This window comes from Symphalangus syndactylus, chromosome 9 (genome assembly GCF_028878055.3).
Source record: "Symphalangus syndactylus isolate Jambi chromosome 9, NHGRI_mSymSyn1-v2.1_pri, whole genome shotgun sequence".
NCBI classification, from domain to species: Eukaryota; Metazoa; Chordata; class Mammalia; order Primates; family Hylobatidae; genus Symphalangus; species Symphalangus syndactylus.
In genome coordinates, this window is record NC_072431.2 from 30,812,739 (window position 1) to 30,835,977 (window position 23,239).

Below are 23,239 nucleotides of genomic sequence, written 5' to 3' on the forward strand. Positions count from 1 at the left end.
GCATTGTGGTGGAAACTCCTCTGACGGCTCATGACTATATGAAGAGGAACAATTTGGAATATAACATGTCAGCCGTGGACTGGGAAGTGCCGTAAGATAAAACACTACCAGGGTCATAGGCTTGGGTCCTTGAGGCAACCCAGCAGGAACACTGTTGCCCATTCCTCTCATCCAGACTGCAGGTATCTTCCTACACCTACTGTCCCATAGCCTCCTTCCTGTTTTTTTGTTTGTTTGTTTTTCTTTGTGAATGTAGAAAAACATTTCATTATGAGCCCTAGCTCCTCAGTTTTCCATCTAACACCCACATTCCCTTGTTTCTAACTGCGATGTTTTTTCTGGAGCCTGCTGGGATCTTTGCAGTTTGCAGGTCATAGAATCAGACCTGAAAAGGCTTCTCTTCAGATGTCATTGGCTCCTGGCTCCTTTACAGATGAGAACACAGGTCCAGAGGTGAGAAATGACTCTAGCAGGGTCATAGAATTTGTTAGTGCAGCTCAAGATGGGACTTAAACTCAGGCCTCCTGATCACATCCCATTCCCAGGCTAGGAAACAGGTCTCTGCTGGGTGTGGTGGTTCATACCTGTAATCGCAACACTTTGGGAGGCTGAGGCAGGAGTGTTGCTTGAGCCCAGGAATTCGAGACCAGCCTGAGCGACATAGTGGGACCCTGTCTCTACAAAAATTTTAAAAATTAGCTGGGCATGGTGGCACACGTCTGTAGTCCCAGCTACTTGGGAAGCTGAGACAGGAGGATCGCTTGAGCCCAGGAGTTGGAGGATACTGAGCTATGATCGCACCACTACACTCCAGCTTGGTGACAGTGAAACCCTCCAAAAAAAAAAAAGAGGTCTCCACACAAACCTGTGATTTTTCATGGCAAGGGATAACATCAGAAATGTTTCATTTTCTGTTATTAGTTTCCATTCCTTTCCCCATCCAGGCATAAAGAGAAACAAAAGACAATGATAGTATTCTCTGTGTCCTCAGCTTTGGCACTTTTGTTGATGTTGCTAAGGAGCAGTGACCTTGCTAAAAAGACTGAATAATCCACCCACTGAATAGCTAACCTGGGGAGGAAATGAAAATTTCCTATGTGAATCTCCCCAAATCCATTGTTGTCACCAGGCCCTCCCAGAGCCTCCTCAGTTCCTTCACAGTGCAACCCTGTGTACTTGGCCCTCAACTCAATAGTATTGTGCCTCACTTCGCCTTCCATGGGCAACTGCCCTCCCTTCTGGACATAAAACCTCATATTTTAAATAAATTTGAAATATGAAAAGAAAGTATGTCATAAGATATTCAGAAGTATTGTGTGTTTGGGGCTAAGGGCAGCAAGAGACTCAGAGGCAGGATTCCCTCCTTGACTCAATTTCTTGGTCACCTTGTTTTGTGTGTGTGTGTGTCCAGAAAAATTTAATAAGTTTGCTTAAATTATTATAAAGTTGAACCACTGAAATGTTCACTGAAACATTTTGACTTGCATTAATGCTTTACTTCCCCACCCACATTTACATTAAAAATTCACACACAAATGAAAATTGAAAAACTGACAACACCTGACTTCTGTCTCCTATTTTTCTGCTCACAGTCATATACTTAGGTACCTTTTGACCCCATGGGGAAAAAATACCTAACATTCAGAACTACCAATGAGAGGAAGCAGAGACTTTTTTTTTTTTTAAGAATGAAGTTTCCCCCATCATAATGGATTCTTAAGCACATTCTTCACGCATGCGGCGTGCTAGCTGGATGTCTTTTGACATAGGTGTTACATGTTTGGCATGGATAACACACAGGTTGGTGTCTTCAAAAGGCCAACCAGATAGGCTTTGCTTGCCTCCTGCAAAGCACCAGTAAGCTGCACTCTGGAACAGCAGATCTGTTTTAAAGTCCTGAGCAATTTCTCACACCAGATGCTGGAAGGGAAGTTTGCGAATCAGTTCAGTAGATGTCTGATAATGTCTAATTTCACGGTGTGCCACAGTACCAGGCCTGTAATGACGAGGTTTCTTCACTCTCCAGTAGAGGGCGCACTCTTGTGAGCAGTTTTTTTGTTGGGGGAGGGGGTGTGTGTGTGTTGTTTTTTGTTTTTTGTTTTTTCCTGAGAGTCTTGCTGTCGCCCAGGCTGGAGTGCAATGGCGAGATCTCGTCTCGCTGCAACCTCCGCCTCCCGGGTTCAAGTGATTCTCCTGCCTCAGCCTCCGGAGTAGTGGGATTACAGGTGCGTGCCACCACGCCTGGCTAATTTTTATATTTTTAGTGGAGACGGGGTTTCACCATGTTGGCTAGGCTGGTTTCGAACTCCTGACCTCAGATGATCCACCCGCCTCGGCCTCCCAAAGTGCTGAGATTACAGGCGTGAGCCATGCGCCTGGCCCCCAGTTTTTGTATTTTTTTAGTAGAGTCGGGGTTTTGCCATGTTAGGCAGGCTGGTGTCGGACTCCAGGCCCCAAGTGATCCACCCGCCTCGGCCTCCTGAAGTGCTGGAATTACACGCGTGAGCCACCTCGCCCAGCCGGAGCAGCTTTTGTAGCCAGTTGCTTCCTGGGTGCTTTACCTTCAGTCAATTTGTGAGCAATCTGCTTTGTGTGAGACTGTGAGAGAGACCTCCTTACTTACTCCCCTTCTTCAGCTAGAGCTCAGGGAGCTAGAGATGGTCCTGGTTAGAGAGCTACCTTATCTCCTAAAAGTCCTATTCTCATTCTGCTGGAGTCCCCTCTGGCTATGCAAATGCTGAGGGGAAGGAGTTTTGGAGGATTCAGGCAGTCCTGATGTAACACACTCCTAACAGGATCCTATCATCATTTTGGGTAGTGGGAAATTTACCAGGGCCCAGCTCTTCTCTGGAACCCAGCACCAACTGCTTTAACTAACAGTTAAAGGGAAGAGCTTGGGAAAAGCCCTGCGTTTCTCCTTGGGTGGGGGAATCCTTCCTTAAGAAGACCATCTGAGTTACATTCTGCTGCTGCTTCTTTCTTTCTTTTCTTTTCATTTTTCTTTTTTTTTTTTTTTTTTTTGAGACAGAGTCTCACTCTGTCGCTAGGCCAGAGTGCAGTGACGCAGTCTCGGCTCACTGCAACCTCCGTCTCCTGGCTTCAAGTGATTCCCCGGCCTCAGCCTCCCAAGTAGCTGGGACTACAGGCATGTGCCACCACGCCCAGCTAATTTTTGTATTTTTAGTAGAGACGGGGTTTCACCATGTTGGCCCGGATGGTCTCTATCTCTTGACCTCGTGATCTGCCCACCTCGGCCTCCCAAAGTGTTGGGATTACAGGCGTGAGCCACTGCACCCGGCCTACATTCTGCTTCTTAAGTGCTGGATGGAAGAGCAAAGCCCTTATCAAGTGCAACCCCCTAAGGCAAAGGAGGAGAAATATGGAAAGGAAAAGCAAAGACATCTGCCTAATTCAGAATGGAGTGATACATTATAAAAGGAGGGAGTTCTTGAAAAAGATTAAGTTCTAACAGGATTGACTTCTACATCACCTGAATAATGAAAGAATCCAATTACCCTCAAAGTAATTAGAATGTTCCTAATAGGGAAGCCCTACCCTGAGAATAACAGATGCCTCCTCATTACATCATAATGGCCAAGTTGTGATGTTGGCACAGAGCACTTACTCTTCACTAAGTGTTGTAAGTGAAACAAGATATGCTGAAGAGCAGAATCAGCATGAGGAGCAGACACCCCAGAAGAGGTAAGTGGGTTCTCTCCATGGCTTATTGTCCAGGGTCTCTGTGGCCCCAACCTCATTGCAGACTTCTCACATTTTAATTTGGGGTTAGGTGTGTCTAAACTCTTTTCTCCACTAACCTTCAATGCAGCTTTTGCTATCCCAAGTCTATCCAAAGTCCTCAATCACTGCAGTTCTTACTAATCAGCTCTCCAGCTCTGATATTTCTTAGGAGACACAGCACAGGGTATTGGAGTATGATTTCCCCAGATGGCACAGAAACTCCCCATATCCATTTGGTTAGTCCCAGGGGTAGATCCAGGTTTTTGGGTGCCTAAAGTGTGCAACTTTTGGAGCCCCCTTTAAGAAAAATAAATACAAGATTAGGGGGGAAAAGTGAATATTTGTTTTAGAATGAGAAAAGCTGTCAACAAATAATTTTTTAAAAAGCTGTCAAAAATTGTCTACCCAACAAACCTATATATTGCCCTACATTTTTTAAGCTGCCTGCTCTTTGATAGCCTTTTCATGTCATGATTATGTTTTCCTAAAGAGAAAAGTAATTGTCTTCCAGAAAGATTGATCATATTTCAAAAATTCCGCCCCCTTCCTTTTTTAATTTTTTAGTTATTTTATTTTATTTTATTTTATTTTATTTTTTTGAGCCAGGGTCTCACCGTGTCACCCAGGCTGAAGTGCAGTGACGAAATCACAGCTCACTGTATTCTCAACCTCCTGGGCCCAAGTGAGTCTCCCACCTCAGCCTCCCAAGTAGCTGGGACCGCAGTCATGCGCTACCATGGCTAATTTTTTTTTTTTTTTTTTTGAGGAAATGAGATTTTGCCATGTTGCCCGGGCTGGTCTCAAACTCCTGAACTCAATCAATCTGCCTGCCTCGGCCTCCCAAAGTGCTGTGATTACAGGAATGAGCCACTGCCCTTGGCCTTTTTTTTTTTTTTTTTTTTTTTTGAGACAGAGTCTCGCACTGTTGCCCAGGCTGGAGTGCAGTGGTGCAATCTCGTTTCACTGCAAGCTTCACTTCTCGGGTTCACGCCATTCTCCTGCCTCAGCCTCCTGAGTAGCTGGAACTACAGGCACCCACCACCATGCCCGGCTAATTTTTTGGTATTTTTAGTAGAGACAGGGTTTCACTGTGTTAGCCAGGATGGTCTCGATCTCCTGACCTCGTGATCTGCCCGCCTTGGCCTCCCAATTTTTTTTTTTTTTTTTGAGAGAGAGAGAGAGACAGGATCTCGCTGTGTTACCCAGGTGATCCTCCTGCTTCAATCTCCCAAGTGCTGGGATTACAGACATGAGCCATGCACCAGGCCACATTTTTAAAATTCTTGATAGTTTACAAAAATTTTATCTTCACACCTTGTAAGTGATAATGTCACAAATTTTTAGGATTTTTGTCAAACTTGTAGTGTTTCAAATTTGTAATAATTAATGTCATATACTATTTGAATTGGTGACATTATTTCTGGAAGCTATGCATATTAGTTTACTAGGGCTGCCATAGCAAAATAGCACAGGTTGGGTGACTTGAACAACAAATTTATTTTCTCAGTTCTGAAAGCTAGATGCTCAAGATCAAGGTGTTGGGGGAGTTGCTTTTTTCTGAGGTCTCTCCTTGGCTTCTAAATGGCTATCTTCTCCCTGTGCCTTCACATGCTCTTTCTTCTGTGTACACATACACACCTGTGTCCAAATTTCCTCTCATAAGGACACCAGTGACACTGTATTAGAATCCACCCTATAGATCTCATTTTATTATTTTATTTTGAGATGGGGTCTCGCTCTGTCACTCAGACTGGAGAACAGTGGTGCGATCACGTTTCACTGAAGCCTCAGTCTCCTAGGCTCAAGCAGTCCTCCCACCTCAGTCTCCCAAGTAGCTGGGACTACAGGCACACATCATCACACTGGGCTAATTTTTTATTTTCTGTAGAGACGGGACGGGGTCTCGCTGTGTTGCTCAGGCTGGTCTCAAACTCCTGGGCTCAAGTGATCCTCCCGCCTTGGCCTCCCATAGTGCTGGGATTACAGGTGTGAGCCACTGCGCCCGGATCCTAAAGACCTCATTTTAACACAGTTACCTCTTTAAAGATCTTATCTCCAAACACGGTTACATTTTGAAGTACTAGGGGTTAAGACTTTAACATGAATTTTTGGGGGGATATAGTTCAGTTCATAACATTATAACTACATGGGGATAATTTATTCACAGAAGTAACTGCAAAGCACTTAAGTATACCTACTAAACCCACGCTAAATGTATTCCTGCCCAGCACAGTGGCTCATGCCTCTAATCCCAACACTTTGGGAGGCCAAGGTGGGCAGATTGCTTGAGCTCAGGAGTTTGAGACCAATCTGAGCCACAAAAAAGTATAAAAATTAGCCAGGTGTGGCGGTGTGCTTGTAGTCCCAGCTACTTGGGAGGCTGAAGTGGGAGGATCACCTGAGCCTGGGGAGGTCAAGGCTGCAGTGTGCCATGGTCGAACCAATGCACTTCGGCCTGGGGGACAGAGCGAGACCCTGTCTCAAGAAAAAAAATATATATATATATTACCAACTCCCATAGCCAATTCCAAAATGTCCATGGCTTTTCCACTGCCACCTGACCAAAGGAGACATGTGATGGAGGGGAAATCATAAAGGAAAAAGACCTCAATCTTTTTTTTTTTTTTTTTTTTTTTTGCCTTTTAATGGGGAACAGGTGGTGTTTGGTCACATGGATAAGTTCTTTAGTGGTGATTTCTGAGGTTCTGGTGCACCCATCACCTGAGCAGTGTACACTGCAAACAATGTGTAGTCTTTTTTTTTTTTTTTTTTAGACGGAGTTTCACTCTTGTTGCCCAGGCTGTAGTGCAATAGCTCGATCTCAACTCACTGCAACCTCCACCTCTTGGGTTCAAGCGATTCTCCTGCCTCAGCCTCCTGAGTATCTGGGATTACAGGCATGCGCCACTACGCCCAGCTAATTTTGTATTTTTAGTAGAGACAGGGTTTCACCATGTTGGCCAGGCTTGTCTTGAACTCCTGACCTCAGATGATCCGCCCACGTCGGCCTCCCAAAGTGCTGGGATTACAGGCGTGAGCCACTGCGCCCAGCCCAATGTGTAGTCTTTTATCCCTCACTCCCCTCCTACTCTCTTTCCCTCGACCCCAGTCCCCAAATTCCATTGTATCATTCTTACACCTTTATGTACTCAAATAACTTCTAGGCTTAATTGTTTGTTAAACAATCCAATAGTAAAGATATCCATCTTACCAGAAATGTCTCAGAAGAATAATTTTGTTACTATCTTTAAAAGTGTGAATGCAACTAGAGGAGGAAAAAATACAGTAAACTTTAGCTCAATTAAGTTTGAGGTTGCAGTCAAGAAATATGAAATTATTAATATACTGGGTTTTTCCACTGACTTCTACATCCATAATTGCAGAATAAAAATTAAGATTCAAAAATTTCTCTCTTTTTTTAAATTTTACTTTAAGTTCTGGGCTACATGTGGAGAACGTCCAGGTTTGTTACATAGATATACATGGGCCATGGTGGTTTGCTGCCCCCGTCAACTCATCATCCAGGAGACCTCAATCTTAAACAATTACCATTTAAATATATTTTTTCAAACTTTACAAAAACCTACGATCATGTTAACACATTGCTGGGGCTCCTCCCATGCTTTGGGTGAGGTCTGTGCAGGGAAGGACTCTGAAACTTTAGATTCCTTAGCTATAGAATAGGGGTGTCCAATTTTTTTGATTCCCTGGGGCCACAGTGGAAGAAGAATTGTCTTGGACCTCACATAAAATACACTAACACTAATGATAGCTGATGAACAACAATAACAACAAAATCACAAAAACTCAAAATGTTTTAAGAAAGTTTATGGATTTGTGTTGGGCTGCATTCAAAGCAGAGCTGTCTTAGGCCACATGTTGAACAAGCTTGCTATAGAGTAAAATGTGCCTCCAGTCAGCTCTGCTAATGTCTCACTCATGCGAAGGGAAAGAAAGCTTTCACTAGAGATGGAGTATTAACATCTCTACAGTGAGGATGACATGAGTCCCCATTCTTTAGCAGTGGTCCCTGGAAGAGCTGGGGGAGATTATTGTCTTGCTAAAGGTGGGACCCTTGTCAGCCTGGACATCTCCCTTCCCTTCACTTCCCCGCCCCAGTTCATTCCATCCAAAGCTATAGGGAGAACCACATAGAAGGAGGAGGCTTCAGCCTGCACTCTAGAACTGAGGCAGGACAATTCTTTTCCCTTCCTTGGATTCCCCTTATTCCTAAATCTGTCTTCGATTCTGCCCCCCACTCCTGATTCTTGGCAGTGTCTTTCTGAGACAAGAAAGGTGACTGGACCATCCACCTTTTGTAATTCCAAACCCATGATTAGTGACATCCAGAGTGACTCATGACATCCAGAGTGACCCCTCCAGGGTCAGGTGTTTGGTTCCCACTGACAGTTCTTACCTGGCTTTCTAGTCAAACACGCATGACTTCCTCTCAGTCATTGCAGTCTCATTGTTTGAATTATGAGGGAATAACCTCTCCACAGGTAACAGAGTTGTTGCTGCTGCCTAAAATGTTTCACTTTTCCCTTCATTACATACAAACCAATGAAGCATTGTGGATAATCATAATTTATCAAAAGGTTTGTATATATCACCAGCCTTGGTTCAAACCCTAAAGGATCAAAAGTGTCTAACCTTAAAGCTGATTTATATATGTCTTTCCATTGTTTACCCCATGATGTTTTTTGCCAGATATTAGTTTGAAGGATGTGGGACTGGCTATTAGGAGTTGAGATTGTTACTAAGTGAAATGAGGGAGGAGAGGAGGCAGGGGCAAATACAGGGATAGCAACAGAAAATAGAGCTCAGTTCTGCAGGACAGATATGATGCCTGGCCACCTTAAAATAGTTCTGTACCTTAGAATGCAGCAATTCTGTACCTTAGAACGCAACATTATGATGGCTTCTTGAGGTATGTTAGGAGCGGGAGTGGTGAGGTCTGGGAATACAGGACAAAGTCTGAAAATGTTTTATATTATATATACGGTATTACATTACCTAAGTAGGCAAGTATATTATATATACGGTATTACATTACCTAAGTAGGCAAGAAGAGACTTTTTCAAAGACCAAAGAACAGAAGAGTCACTTTAGACAAGATTGTTTCCAAGTTTTAGGCATGTTTACTAAAGAAAAGTTGTGGGCCGGGCGCAGTGGCTCACACCTGTAATCCCAGCACTTTGGGAGGCCGAGGCGGGCGGATCACGAGGTCAGGAGATCAAGACCATCCTGGCTAACATGGTGAAATCCCGTCTCTACTAAAAATACAAAAAATTAGCAGGGCATGGTGGCGGGTGCCTATAGTCCCAGCTACTTGGGAGGCTGAGGCAGGAGAATGGCATGAACCCGGGAGGTGGAGCTTGCAGTGAGCCAAGGTTGCGCCACTGCACTCCTGCCTGGGCGGCAGAGCAAGACTCTGTCTCAAAAAAAAAAAAAAAAAAGAAAAAAAAAAGAAAAAAAATTGTAATCAGAAAACTTACTAAGGAGTGTAGACTCAGGTCTATAGACCAAAAGCAGCCCTTTAGAAAGATTCAGTCGGGCGTGGTGGCTCATGCCTGTAATCTCAGCACTTTGGAGGCGAAGGTAGGTGGATAGCTTGAGCCCAGGAGTTTGAGGCCAGCCTGGCCAACATGACAAAACCCCATCTCTACAAAAAAATACTACTGCCTGTAGTCTCAGCTACTCGGGAGGCTGAGGCAGGAGGATTGCTTCAGCCTGGGAGGTCAAGGCTGCCATGAGCCAAGATCGCACCACTGCATTCCAGCCTAGATGACAGAGTGAGACCCAGTCTTAAAAAATAAAAATAAAAATAAATTTTTTTGAAAGGTTCGGACTGCTCTGACGTTATTTTAATTTACAGCTTACGTACAGGTAGTGGGGGTTCAGTATGTGCTCAGAAGTTACCTCAAATTTGCTCACAAGTTACATTAAAGCAGAATCACATAAAAGTTTGGGTGTAAGAGTACATTTGGTTATAGATTACAGAGGCAACATCCCTAACCCCATTAGACATCATCTTATGTGCAGGAAAAGGCAAGGACTAGGGTCATTTATCTTTTATTATTATTAATAATTTTTAGAGGCAGGGTGTCACTCTGTTGCCTAGGCTGCAGTGCAGTGGTGCAATCATAGCTCACTACAGCCTACAACTCCTGGGCTCAAATGATCCCCCTGCTTCAGCCTCCTGAGTGCACGCCACCAAGTCCAGCTAATTTTTAAATTTTTCTGTAGAGACAGGGACTCGCTATGTTGCCCTCGCTGGTCTTGGATCCTAGCCTCAAGCAATCCTCCCTCTTTGGCCTCCCAAAGCACTGGGATTAGGTTTATGAGCCACCGCGCCCAGCCCATTTATCTTTTAAGGAATATAGTGACTCAGGCAAGAGACATGGAGGACTGTGTGCCCTATCCTGTTTTGTCTTCAAAGGGTCTTTTCAGAGTCAGAGGGTTTGTGAAATTATGTTGCCAAGCAGAATTGAGCAAGCCTGTCTTCTTACATTTGTTACTTTGTCTCACAGAAGATGGGGAATCCTAAAATACAAATTTTGGCCCATAACTTCATACTGTGTGGGATACTGCTTTGTTGAAGTCCATTTTATTGTAATCCCTTTCTTTCTGTAAGTTAAAAAAAATTTTTTTGAGACAAGGTCTCGCTATGTTGCCCAGACTGGCCTCGAACTCTTGGAATCAAGTCATTCTCCCACCTCAGTCTTCATCCCTTTCTAGCTAGTGAAAAACAAATACTATGCAGAGCTCCTGGTCCTCTTTTCTAGGGCAGGGAGGGGAGCCTGAGGGTCTGGTAGGTCCCAATGAGGTGACTGCTCCAGCACTTCGTCTTTGGGAACATCTGTCTGGTGCCAGTTTGACCCGGGGAACGGCCTAAGTCACCCGCAGGCTCCTAAGGTCCTCGTTTTTCCAGGTGGCAAGACATCTGATCCATCTCGAGAACAAGTTCCCGGTTGCTTTAGGCGCTTTGTTACAGCTGACGCTGCTGGTGGCGGTTGGGCTCTCGGCTGGGAAAGGCGCAGCTCGTTTGTATGGCTCGGGAGGGGGCACGGAAAAGGTCTTCCTGGAGGGCTTCCTTCAGAAGGAAACAAATTGGGAGTTGTTGGCGGTCCAGACAGTTCAGCAAAGTGCTGTATCCCTCCTTGGGGAATTTCGGAAGGATCCCGGCCCGGTGTACTCCAAAGGTCCAGCGCCGATAGGTCGAGGGTAGGGGGAGGTACCATGCACTGCAGCTTGGCCCCAGGGGACATCTTCCTTGCCCCACGCATCCAATAGATGACCCCAGCTGAGGCCCACGCAGCCAATACCCGACTTCAGCCGAGACCCACGCAGCCAATGGCCAGCCCAGTGCGCTTCGCCCGTGCCCGCCCGCCTGCGCCCACCAATCAGGACTCGGGCCACCTTGGCACCGCCTCTGGACGCCCACCCCACCCATCCGCCCCGCCTCCAACTTCTCGAGCAGGGCTGGGTAGACCGGCGCGCTCCCGGGGACTGTGGGGGGGGCAGTCCCGGTTTCGGCCATCGCTGGGGTGGGCTCGGAGCGGCCGCACCGGGCAGCAACCCCACTCCCACTCGGAGGCCCCCTGCCCTCTCCCCCACTTCCCCCCGGCCCATGGTGCGAGGCTGGGAGCCGCCGCCCGGGCTGGACCGCGGTGAGTGATCCCCAGCCCCTTGGACTTCCCCTCCCAGCTCGTGTACGGTCTCCCACCTCTGGAGCCCCATCCCCGCGCTGGTAGGGGGATAATTCTAGGTTCGAAGTGGCCCGGTTCTCTCTTTTTTCTCCTCTGGACTTTTCGGTTCCCTCCCCTGTTGTAACTAGGGGAGGGTGAGTGTTTGTGTAGGGGAGGGCAAGAAGGTTGGGTTGGGGCGCCCTTGGCGAGAGTAGGATTGAGATTCGCCTGCCTCATGGGGCTCATCGTCCCAAGTGCAATAACTTTTTGTTCCCTGACCCAGTTCGGAGCCTTCTGGACTGCCTATGAAATGGAGGATAGGAGAAACATTTCCTTCCCAGACCCCCCCGCCACACAAACCCCCAACCCCCACGGCTACCTCCTGGCGACCTCGACACACGTGCAGAACCTGGCCTTGCTTCTGGGGATCAGTGGCCTTTGGGAATGAAAGGTTTAGAAGAAACTGCCCCTCTGACTCCCGTACCCAGCCATACTCAGAAAACCAACCAGGAAACTGAGAACCCGAGTCCTCTGAGGTTCCTAGTGTTGCGTCCTATTCTGAGACTCCTAAACTGAAAGAAGACTCAAGCTGAGACCTGTTTGGTAATGTGGGCCCAGATCAGGAGATTTTTTTTTTTTGTCATGTGAACCTCCTTCCCATCATACACTTGAAGCCCTTTTATATTATATGATTCGGTTAGATGGTAGTAATTGAAAAAGCCAGATTGGGAATTTTAAAGATAATGCATACATATCTTAAACATTATAATTAAAAGTATATCCATTTCACCAATCTTTTGATGTAGTGGTGAGACTGTTTTTGTGTCTAAGACTGCTGTTCAGAGTTCCCAATTCTCTTTCCAGTATTAACTACACAAGGAGTCTCAAACCTGGCTGTACCCTGAGAACTTTTAAAAACTGTGGATGCCTGTACCCCAGTACAGACTATTGAATCTGAATGGGGAGGAGGGTGGCCTGGTTTTTAAGCTTCCCAGGTAATTCTAGTGTGCAGTCTGAGAGCCACTCAGGCACTTTCATCATCTTTGGTTTCCCGTTTTGCTTTATTTAAAGTGAAGTATGAATTTAGACACTTTTGAGTGCAGAGTACTTTTGAGATTAAGTCCCACCCCTCAATCTTTTACAGTTGTCTTGCTCACTCCCAACTCAACAATTTTTAAAATGCATACTCTTCTTTGCGTCATGTCTCTCCAAAACATTTGACTTAGTTTTCATAGGAGCAATTTTTTAAACATCAGTATTCCTGAAGGAACAATTTTTAATGCAGTGATTTTTCATAGGTTTACATGAGGTTTAATTACATTATTATGTAGACACTGAAAAAGTATGGACATAAGCAGGTTTGTAATGACACAAAACTGGCCCCAGCACGCAGGACCACTGAATGAAGCAGATGATTTTGGCGCACTAGTAGCAGCCTACTAGCCTTTAGTTTCCAGTGTACTGTGGGTATTGGTCATGTAATCCAGTGGCTGAGTTAAGCCAGGCTCCTGGCCCAGTTGAGCATCCCTCCCTTCCACTCTTTCCAACTCATATCACAAATACCTTGTCCCTTCTAGACGCACTTGAATTCTTGAGTATTCCATCAACTCTTTACGTTCATTCACATCAAACTGTTCATCTTTAAGTAATTACCACTATTGCCTCTGTTAAGTTGGAAGGATATGAGGCAGTAATCCTTAACCTGGCTTCTTGGCAGTAACTAAAGCCCCTGAGTTTATTGTGTTAAGTGTGAATGTTTATTTTTGGAAGGTTAGTCATAACTTTCTGAGGGTCTGTAACTTTTGTCTGATTCTCAAAGAGGTTCATGAACTAAAAAGTTAAGAAGCATATAAGCTGAATATCACTATAGGTCTTTAAGGCCCTTAAAACTGTATCCCCAAACACATTTCAGGCGTACTTCAGATTGTCTCTAAATAAAGATTTAGGGAATTCTGCAGGATTATATCTCATCTCCCACTTTATTTATTTATTTATTTATTTAAGACAGAGTCTCACTCTGTCCCCAGGCTGGAGTACAGTGGCGTGATCTTGGCTCACTGCAACGTCCGCCTCCCAGGTTCAAGTGATTCTCCTGCCTCAGCCTTCCCAGTAGCTGGGACTACAGGCGCATGTCACCATGCCTGGCTAATTTTTGTATTTTTAGTAGAGACGGGGTTTCACCATGTTAGCCAGGCTGGTCTCGAACTCCTGACCTCAAGTGATCCTCCTGCCTCGGCCTCCCAAAGTGCTGAGATTACAGGCGTAAGCCATTACACCCAGCCTCGCCTCCCACTTTAACTGTCTCCTACTTTAACGATAAGCCTAGGTTCAAACCTAAAGTTCTAGAGTCCTCTTTCTCCCAGGACTGTGTAAACACAGAAACTGGAAGTTTAAGACAGTCCATTCTTGTCTTCCATCTGTCCAGGGATATGGAAAGCCCAAGGGGAAAGAAGGGTGTTACACTGTCTCAGAGAGTGATAGAGAATTTTTTTTAATTTTTAAAATTTATATATTTATTTGTAGAGGCGAGGTCTCGCTATGTTGCCCAGGCTGGTCTTGAATTCCTGAGCTCAAGTGATCCTCCTACCTCCCAAAGTGCTGGGAATACACGCATGAGCCACTGCACCCGGCCATGACTCCATATATTTTTATTAGTGATTTTTAAGTAGCAGTGGGACATATCTGGCATATTTAATAAGGATACAAATTTAGAAGTTGTTCAGAATAGATATTCACCACCACCACCACCACTACCTCTTCTGCGCTAGGACTCCTCACTTCAGCTTTTGATTCCCTTCTTTTTCTACTTAATCCAAAATGGACACACAAGAACACAAGATACTATAGTGTTTTATTATGATTTTGATTACTATAGGGTCTACCCTACCTGTTATAATTCTCACAAGCCATTCTGGTTGTAGTTTTCTCTTAGTTCAAAGCCAGATTCTTCCAGGGAAGTACCAGCTATACAGCTGTGCCTTGATTTAAGCCACCATTCTGTTTCAGGGAGTGTTCCATAACTGGTGTTTTGTAAGTGTAAGTGAAAACTGAATGCGTATAGTACACCAAATATGTTGTTTGCAGTATGTTACACTGAAATATCAAGCTGATGCTGAAAATGTGAAGGACATCAAGCCACCTAAACGAAAGTAAAATGCTTCCTTACAGCTTTTAATACTTATAAATGTGCCTGCCTTATATTCCCATCTGGCAGTATTCATCCTCACACTGGACTGCTTTGTTCCTTATGCTTTATTTTCCTTATCTCTAAAGTGTTATTGTGTCTTTATATAATAGGACACAAATGAGGTTAAGTAGATGTCAAGCGTTGCCATCATAAAGTATTCTCCAGCTTGGATTCGGTGGTGTTCCCAGTGGGCCACAATTTCTAAATGGTAGTTTAGCACCTGGCCATGCAAGCAGTGCCTCCCAGGCCATTTCAATTGTGTCCTGGATGAACCTGGAAGACGAAAGGTGGAACTATCACATAGGCAACTGACATACCAATCACAAAGGATCCAAATTATGGATGCAGTTCTAAAGCACTGGTTTTCATACATTTTTTTAAGTGGCAAATACATTCTGAAATTGTATTTAAACCCCAAAATATAAAAAGTATAGAATCATAGATACACTGGTTTCCTCATCGCTAACTAGAATAGGGCTCTGCAAAAATAGATTGAAAACAGTGAATATTAAATGATTCAGTCTTTGTCCCAGTTACCCCATTGTCTAGAAGGAGCATTACTTTACATCAAAATCACCTCCATAAAGTTGAAGTCATGATAAAAGCTGCTATTTATTGAGCCCTTACTTTGTTCTAGTTATAATGTTAAGTGCACTTTTTCATTTAGTCATAAACTTGCTGGGTAGGTGCTTTTTTGCTTTTTTCTTTTCTTTTTGAGACAGGGTCTCTCTCTGTCACCCAGGCTGTGGTGCAGTGCACAATCTTGACTCACTGCAACCTCCACCTCCCGGGCTCAAGCAATCCTCCCACCTCAGCCTCCCGAGTAGCTAGGACTACAGTTGCGCCACCATGCCCCGCTAATATTTTGTATTATTATTATTATTATTTGTAGAGACAGTTTCACCATGTTGCCCAGTCTGGTCTCAAACTCCTGGGCTCAAACCATCTGCCCACCTTGGCCTCCCAAGGTGTTGGCATTACAGGCATGAGCCACTGCACTCAGCCCAAGGTGCTTTTTTTCTGATGAGAAACTAAGGCTTAGAGAAGTTAAATAACTGCCCAAGGACAAGCAGCATCCTAGAAAGTGGAGTTGCATTAATTTGTCTCACCCTGGACATCCATCCCCTAACATTTGCTCTATGCCCTGCCTATGCATAACACTTAGCACATAATACTATTACGTACTCTCTGCACCGTCTTCACTTTGTTACATAGGAGGAAACCAGGCTCATGTAAGTTAAGTAACTTGCCTGAGATCACATAGCTGATAAGTGGCAGAACCGGGATTCAAACTCAGAGGTTGGCCTTATCGAAGAATTCATATTTCTACCCGTCATGCCATGCTGCCTCCGTTGACCCTCTTAAGGGGCTCTTCAAGCAGTCAGGGTCTGCATGGCCTCAGTTAGTTAGATTTGCTTGTTAAAAGGAAATGGTGACACGTATTAAAATGCTTCTGAATTTTAAAAATCATGGTGTAAAATCCCTGCTATCACATTGCTCTAAATTAATGGACTTGAGGTTTATTTTTGCAATTCATCATGTAGCATTTACATGGGAATCCTGTCCTGTCCTTAGCAGATCAGGAGTAATACTTAAAAACACAGATGAAAGGCTGGGCCCGGTGTTTCACGCCTTAAATCCCAGCACTTTGGGAGGCCGAGGCAGGCAGATGACGAGGTCAGGATGTCAAGACCATCCTGGCCAACATGGTGAAACCCTGTCTCTACTAAAATACAAAAAATTAGCCAGGCGTGGTGATGCGCGCCTGTAGTCCTAGCTACTCAGGAGGCTGAGGCAGGGGAAGCACTTGAACCCGGGAGGCGGAGGTTGCAGTGAGCCAAGATCGTGCCACTGCACTCCAGCCTAGCGACAGAGCAAGACTCCGTCTCCAAATAAAATAAAATAATAAAATAAAATAAAATAAAATAAAATAAAATAAAAACAGATGGGATTCCCCTAAGAGTAAAGGGTGATGGATGTGTTAAAGGGTCTCTAGTGCCCACACAGGGAGCTGAGTTAAAAATTGTCAACAGAATATTCTGGGAAATAACTTGAGCAGTTATTTCAGGAAAGCAGCACAGTCAAGGGCTATTCCTGCAGTCCCCATACCCATAACCCTGGGAGCAGTGGTGCTACTGGGTAGCTTGCAGGAGCTGGTTACAATTTATAATGAGCCTGTCCACCTGGTCTTGAGGAGAAAGCTGGGCTGAAAAGATAAGCTCAGGAGACCTTCTGCCCTGTGTGGAGGGGGCTGTTAGTGACTGAGGGAGCTTTCTGGGCTCCCTGGGGAGAAGCTGAGCTGTTGGAAGAGACAAAGGCTGAGGGAGGGGATAACCTTTGTTCCAAGGCTGACTTGGAGGAGGAAACATTCCCCTCTCTGTTTTCACATGACCTAAAGGGTTAGGGGAGTGAGCCTCATTTATCCCAGATCTCTGACCCATATCTCTCATCCAACCAAGAGATGGAAAAAATAAAGCTATCAGGTTTGGGCTTAGGGCTTAAAGGTACTGTCAATTGCCTTCCCCCAACACTCCACCACCAAGAAGGGAAAGAAAAAAGGGGGGCTGGGCAGAGGACAGTGCTGTCCTACCTTCCAGATATTCATCAGTTGTATTCCCAATCTATTGATCCACATTCTAAATATAATTATAAATTGTTAGCAGCCAAAGAGTTAGTAACAAGCCAGGAACAATGGTGTGCACCTGTAGTTCCAATTACTCAGGAGGTTGAAGCAGGAGGGTCACTTGATCCCAGGAATTCGAGGCTGTAGTGCATTATGATTGCACCTATGCATAGCATGCCAGCCTGGGCAACATAACGAGACCTTGTCTCTAAAAAAAAATAGTGGCTGGGCGCGGTGGCTCATGCCTATAATCCCGGCACTTCGGGAGGCCAAGGCAGGTGGATCACCTGAGGTCAGGAGTTCGAGACCAGCCTGGCCAACATAGCATTAGATATGAGTTCTAAATTTCTCTTCAAAGAATCAATATGTCAGTATGTTCAATTCTTTGCCTTCTACTTTTAAACTTAACTTCCTTGTAAAGCAACCTTTTTCGATCACCTGCTTCACCCTGACTCATTCCGATTACCTGCTCTGCCCTGACTCATTCTCCACCCTGACTCATTCCGATTTCCTGCTCTGCCATAACCATTTTCCCCACCAAACCACTCACCCAGTCACTGTCTTTAAATTAGCCAATCGGAATTAGTTTAGCCTGTGCAGTCTAACCCTAGCCAATAGGGGAATGACAGCGGCAGGGGCCACCTGTGTCAGGAATAAGAACCCCTTCCCCTCCCTTGTCCAGGTGTGCGCTCACCACTGCTCCATCTATGAGGGCGCATCCTTCTATAGAAGTAAATTGCCCTACTGAGAAGAAAAAAGAAAGAAAATTTTATATTCGATTGCTATTTCTTTTGTGGCACTGAAACTTTATTTATAACAATAGCGAAACTTCGTCTCTACTAAAAATACAAAAATTAGCTGGGCATCATGGTGCAAGCTTGTAATTCCAGCTACTCGGGAGGCTGAGGCAGGAGAATCACTTGAACCCGGGAGGCGGAGGTTGCAGTGAGCCAAGATCACGCCACTGCACTCCAGCCTGGGTAACAGAAAGACTCTGTCTCAAAATAAATAAATAAATAAATAAATAAATAAATAAATAAATAAATAAATAAATAACAGTTCTGGCCAGGCGCTGTGGCTCACGCCTGTAATCCCAGCACTTTGGGAGGCCGAGGCCGGTGGATCACTTGAGGTCAGGAGTTCGAGACCAGCCTGGTTAACATGGTAAAACCTCGTCTCTACTAAAAATACAAAGTGTAGCAGGGCATGGTGGCACACGCCTGTAGTCCCAGCTACTCAGGAGGTTGAGGCACAAGAATCGCTTGAACCCAGGAGGCGGAGGCTGCAGTGAGCTGAGATCATGCCACTGCACTCCAGTCTAAGCAACAAAGCGAGATCCTGCTCAGAAACAAACAAACAATTCTGACGGCCGGGTACAGTGGCTCACTCCAGTAATCTCAGCACTTTGGGAGGCTGAGGTGGGACGATCACTTGAGGCTAGAAGTTTGAGACCAGCCTAGGCAACATAGTGAGACCCTGTCTACAAAAAATTTTAAAATTAGCCAGATATGGCTGCATGCACCTGTAGTCCTAGCTACTTGGGAGGCTGAGGTGGGAGGATTGCTTGAGCCTAAGAGTTCAAAGCTGCAATGAGCCATGATCATGCCACTGCACTCCAGCCTAGGCAACAGAGTGAAACCCTGTCTCTTGAAAAAACAAAAACAAAAATGCACACACACACACAAACCAGTTGAAATTATTGCTTCTCTTGTTTTTGTGGTTGAGTCTTCACTATGTGATTCTTGTTCCATGAATTTAGAAGGTGAGAGTTGGTGGATAGCTTCTAGAAGTGGGTTTGAATAGGAAAGATAAAGGCTGTATCAGAGCTATGATGGTGCCACTGCACTCCAGCCTGGGTGGCCTGGGTGACAGAGCAATATTCTCTCTTAAAAAAAAAAAAAAAAACCCACCAGCTGGGTGTGGTGACTCATGCCTGTAATTCCAGCACTTTGGGAGGCCAGAGGCAGGTGGATCACGAGGTCAGGAGTTCAAAGCCATCCTGGCCAAGACGGTGAAACCCCATCTCTACTAAAAATACAAAAAGTAGCCGGGCGTGGTGGCGGGCACCTGTAATCCCAGCTACTCGGGAGGCTGAGGCAGAGAATTGCTTGAACCCGGGAGGTGGAGGTTGCAGTGAGCCAAGATCATGCCACTGCACTCCAGCCTGGGCGACACAGCGAGACTCCATCTCAAAACACACACCCACACACACACACACACACACACACACACACACACACACAAAAGCTATATCAGGATCAGTTTTCCTTCTTAACTTCTGAAGACAGATTATTTTTTTGATAGGGTCTCACTCTATTACCCAGGCTGGAGTGCAGCGGCGCAATCATAGCTCACTGCAGCCTCAACCTCCCAGGCTCAAGCAGTCCTCCTGCCTCAGCCTCCCAAGTAGTTGGGACTACAGGCACGAACCACCATGCCCAGCTGGTTTTTAAATTTTTTTTGTAGTCTCACTGTGTTGCCCAGGCTGGTATAAAACCCCTGGGCTCAAGCAATCCTCCCACCTCAGCCTCCCGAAGTGCTGGGATTACAGGCATGAGCCACCATGGCTGGCTTTAAAGTCAGATTTTTTTCTTGGAACAACACTCACCAGTCATGTGGCTTGGGGTAATTTAACATCTATGGACTTCAGTCCACAGAAAATGGGAATTAAAGCAGGGTCTGATGACTTAAGTTTATGAAAATTAAATAAGAAATTGTTGAAGCACTTAAAAAGCAATACAACATGATACAAATAGAAATTTAATTGTTTTGGTGTCCAGCAGTTAGTTTGGTAGAAATTGAGCAATGCGTCAGAAGAGGAGACCCAGTGATTGAGCTGTTTCTCTTCTTATTACAGCTATCTCTGAAGGGCACAAATCAGAAAGCACCATGCCTCCTAATAAAGAGGCCAGCGGTCTCAGTAGTTCACCAGCGGGGCTCATCTGCCTCCCTCCAATCTCTGAGGAGCTACAGCTTGTGTGGACCCAAGCAACCCAGACCAGTGAGCTAGACAGCAATGAACACCTGCTAAAAACCTTCAGCTATTTTCCCTATCCCAGCCTAGCAGACATTGCCCTTCTCTGCCTACGTTATGGGTTGCAGATGGAGAAAGTCAAGACTTGGTTTATGGCCCAGCGCCTCCGCTGTGGTATTAGCTGGTCGTCTGAAGAAATAGAAGAGACTCGAGCCCGAGTAGTCTACCGTCGGGACCAACTCCATTTCAAATCCCTTCTCTCTTTTACTCATCATGCAGGACGGCCCCCAGAGGAGGTGCCTCCTCCTCCAATGCCAGCTCCAGCACAAGTTGGTATTGGAATAGGTCCTCCGACTTTTAGCAAGCCCACCCAGACGAAAGGATTGAAGGTAGAGCCTGAGGAGTCCTCTCAGATGCCACCACTGCCACAGAGTCACCAAAAATTAAAGGAGTCCCTGATGACACCTGGCAGTGGAGCATTCCCCCACCAATCAGATTTTTGGCAACATCTTCAAAGCAGTGGCCTCTCAAAGGAACAGGCAGGCAGGGGTCCCAACCAGTCACATGGCATAGGTACTGCTTCCTGGAACCACTCCACAACCGTCCCCCAGCCACAAGCTCGGGATAAACCCCCACCAATTGCATTAATTGCCAGTAGTTGTAAGGAGGAGTCAGCATCTAGTGTTACTCCCTCTTCTTCCTCTACCTCTTCTTTCCAGGTACTGGCTAATGGAGCTACTGCCGCCTCTAAATCCCTCCAGCCACTAGGCTGTGTCCCACAGTCAGTGTCACCCAGTGAACAGGCATTACCCCCACATCTGGAACCAGCCTGGCCCCAAGGGCTACGGCATAACTCAGTACCAGGTAGAGTTGGCCCCACAGAGTACCTTTCCCCAGATATGCAACGCCAGCGAAAGACCAAGCGCAAAACCAAAGAGCAGCTGGCTATCCTTAAATCCTTTTTTTTACAGTGCCAATGGGCACGGCGTGAGGATTACCAAAAGTTAGAACAGATCACTGGTTTACCTCGGCCTGAGATCATTCAGTGGTTTGGTGACACACGCTATGCCTTGAAGCATGGGCAACTAAAATGGTTTCGGGACAATGCAGTACCTGGTGCCCCTAGTTTCCAAGACCCAGCAATTCCTACACCACCACCATCAACCCGCTCCTTGAATGAAAGGGCTGAGACACCACCTCTGCCAATCCCTCCACCCCCACCGGATATACAACCCTTGGAGAGGTACTGGGCAGCCCACCAACAGCTATGGGAAACTGATATCCCTCAACTGAGTCAGGCATCAAGGCTTAGCACCCAGCAGGTACTGGATTGGTTTGACTCTCGATTACCTCAGCCAGCTGAGGTGGTAGTTTGTCTAGATGAAGAAGAGGAAGAGGAGGAGGAAGAACTGCCAGAAGATGGTGAGGAAGAAGAGGAGGAGGAGGAAGAGGAAGATGATGATGATGATGATGATGTGATCATACAAGACTGAGTGGGGAGCTGGGGGAGGGGAGGTCTGTTACTAAAAGATGAACCAACTTAGTAACTGTTTAAACAATCACATTTTTAAAATTACCTTGTGGCAGAGAACTAAAAAGCTTTGTGTTCTTCAGGGTGGGTGGCAGGGGGATATAGTGAGGGTGGACCAGGGAGAATGACCATAGGGCACTAAGTAAGGCTGGAATTGGATCAGCAGAAATCCAGACCTCTAACCTTAGGGTAGGGAGTGCTAAGGATCTGGGGAAACCATGGGCTGGGAAGCTGCTCTTGTTCTCCTCGTGTCTGCTCTTTTTTTCCCTTCGTGTACTATAGAGAGGCCAGACATTGGCCCCACCTCTCCAGGAGGATTGGAAAGGAGGAGTAAAGGATTCTGATTTGATTGATGATTCCAGCGCATCCCCAATCCCACCACCTTACCTGGAATATAAGGCTGCCTTGTACCCCTTTTCTGAGCACAAGTCTGTGTGTAATGCAACTGACTCTCTTACTTTTTTTCTTAATAACTGATCATTTCCTAGACAACCAAGATTCTCAATAAGTCCCAGTCTCATCACAAATATTAGTATTTCCTTTTCCTCATACCAACTTGACTATGTTTCACCTGCTTCATGACCAAATCACAGGTGGCAGAATGTTTCAGTTCTTTTTTTTTTTTTTTTTTGAGATGGAGTCTTGCTCTGTCGCCCAGGCTGGAGTGCAGTGACGCAATCTCGGCTCACTGCAACTCCACCTCCCGGGTTCACGCCATTCTCCTGCCTCAGCCTCCCGAGTAGCTGGGACTACAGGTGCCCACCACCACACCCGGCTAATTTTTTATATTTTTAGTAGAGACGGGTTTCATCGTGTTAGCCAGGATGGTCTCGATCTGACCTCGTGATCCGCCCACCTCGGCCTCCCAAAGTGCTAGGATTACAGGCATGAGCCACCGTGCCCGGCTATTTTCAGTTCTTATGCTGTGGCCACTTTGCCTTGTAGCTTTTTCTATCTTTCCAAAATCCTCACTCTGTTCATTGTTTGTCTCAGGGAAAATCTTCCCCCACCGAGCTTGTAAAAAACTTTAATAATTGGGTGGAGAATAATTTAGAATGGATATTTATTGGAGGTGGTAATTAGGGAAGATGTCCTTTTAAAAAGTAGAATTGTGTTACAAAGGAGTGAAAGAGAGGGAATAGTTTCTCCTTGTTGAAGGGCAGTGAAGGTAGGTTTCAGGTTTGGTTTTACAAACCTGATAACTACCTCCTGTCCAGCTTGACAGAGACTAATTTTTCATCTTTTTGCTGTCAATTTGTTTCCAGAAAAGAGACTTTTCCCTCTCTTGATAGGATCTGCCTTAGGGACACAGGGACCATCGTCTTTAAGTGAATTAATTATTGATGTTTTAGAATGGTTTCCATCAGTTGGGATCAGCTATATGGCAAATAGGTATCATCAATGAGTTAACCATCTAAAAATAAAAGAGTGGAAGCCCTAAAATGCTAGAATAATAATAAAAAGGCCAAAAATAAAATTGTTTCTCTCTCAT

At 45.5% G+C, this 23,239-nt stretch overlaps 2 protein-coding genes across 4 annotated transcripts in view; one reads left to right on the plus strand and one right to left on the minus strand.

Moving 5' to 3' along the window:
* Window positions 1-23,224, plus strand: HOMEZ (homeobox and leucine zipper encoding). 2 transcript variants are annotated; one of them, XM_055291803.2, is made up of 4 exons: window positions 1-182; window positions 345-453; window positions 3,545-3,702; window positions 20,100-23,224. In XM_055291803.2, the coding sequence occupies exons 3-4, from the start codon at window positions 3,657-3,659 to the stop codon at window positions 21,707-21,709; spliced, it is 1,656 nt and encodes a 551-aa protein (XP_055147778.1). In that variant the 5' UTR covers window positions 1-182; window positions 345-453; window positions 3,545-3,656; the 3' UTR covers window positions 21,710-23,224. The 2 variants fall into 2 exon arrangements, with proteins under 2 accessions (XP_055147778.1, XP_055147779.1); XM_055291804.2 differs by lacking the exons at window positions 1-182; window positions 345-453; window positions 3,545-3,702 and adding an exon at window positions 11,175-11,414.
* RNF212B (ring finger protein 212B) overlaps window positions 14,267-23,239 on the minus strand; it is a 45,263-nt gene continuing 36,290 nt past the window's right edge. Inside the window, exons 16-17 of one of the 2 annotated variants that reach the window (XR_008659958.2) lie at window positions 17,937-17,986; window positions 14,267-14,892 (exon numbers count right to left, since the gene is read on the minus strand). The gene's annotated coding sequence lies outside the window, so the exon portion shown is untranslated. The remainder of the gene's footprint in view (window positions 14,893-17,936; window positions 17,987-23,239) is intronic. The other variant, XM_063609430.1, reaches the window with a different exon arrangement.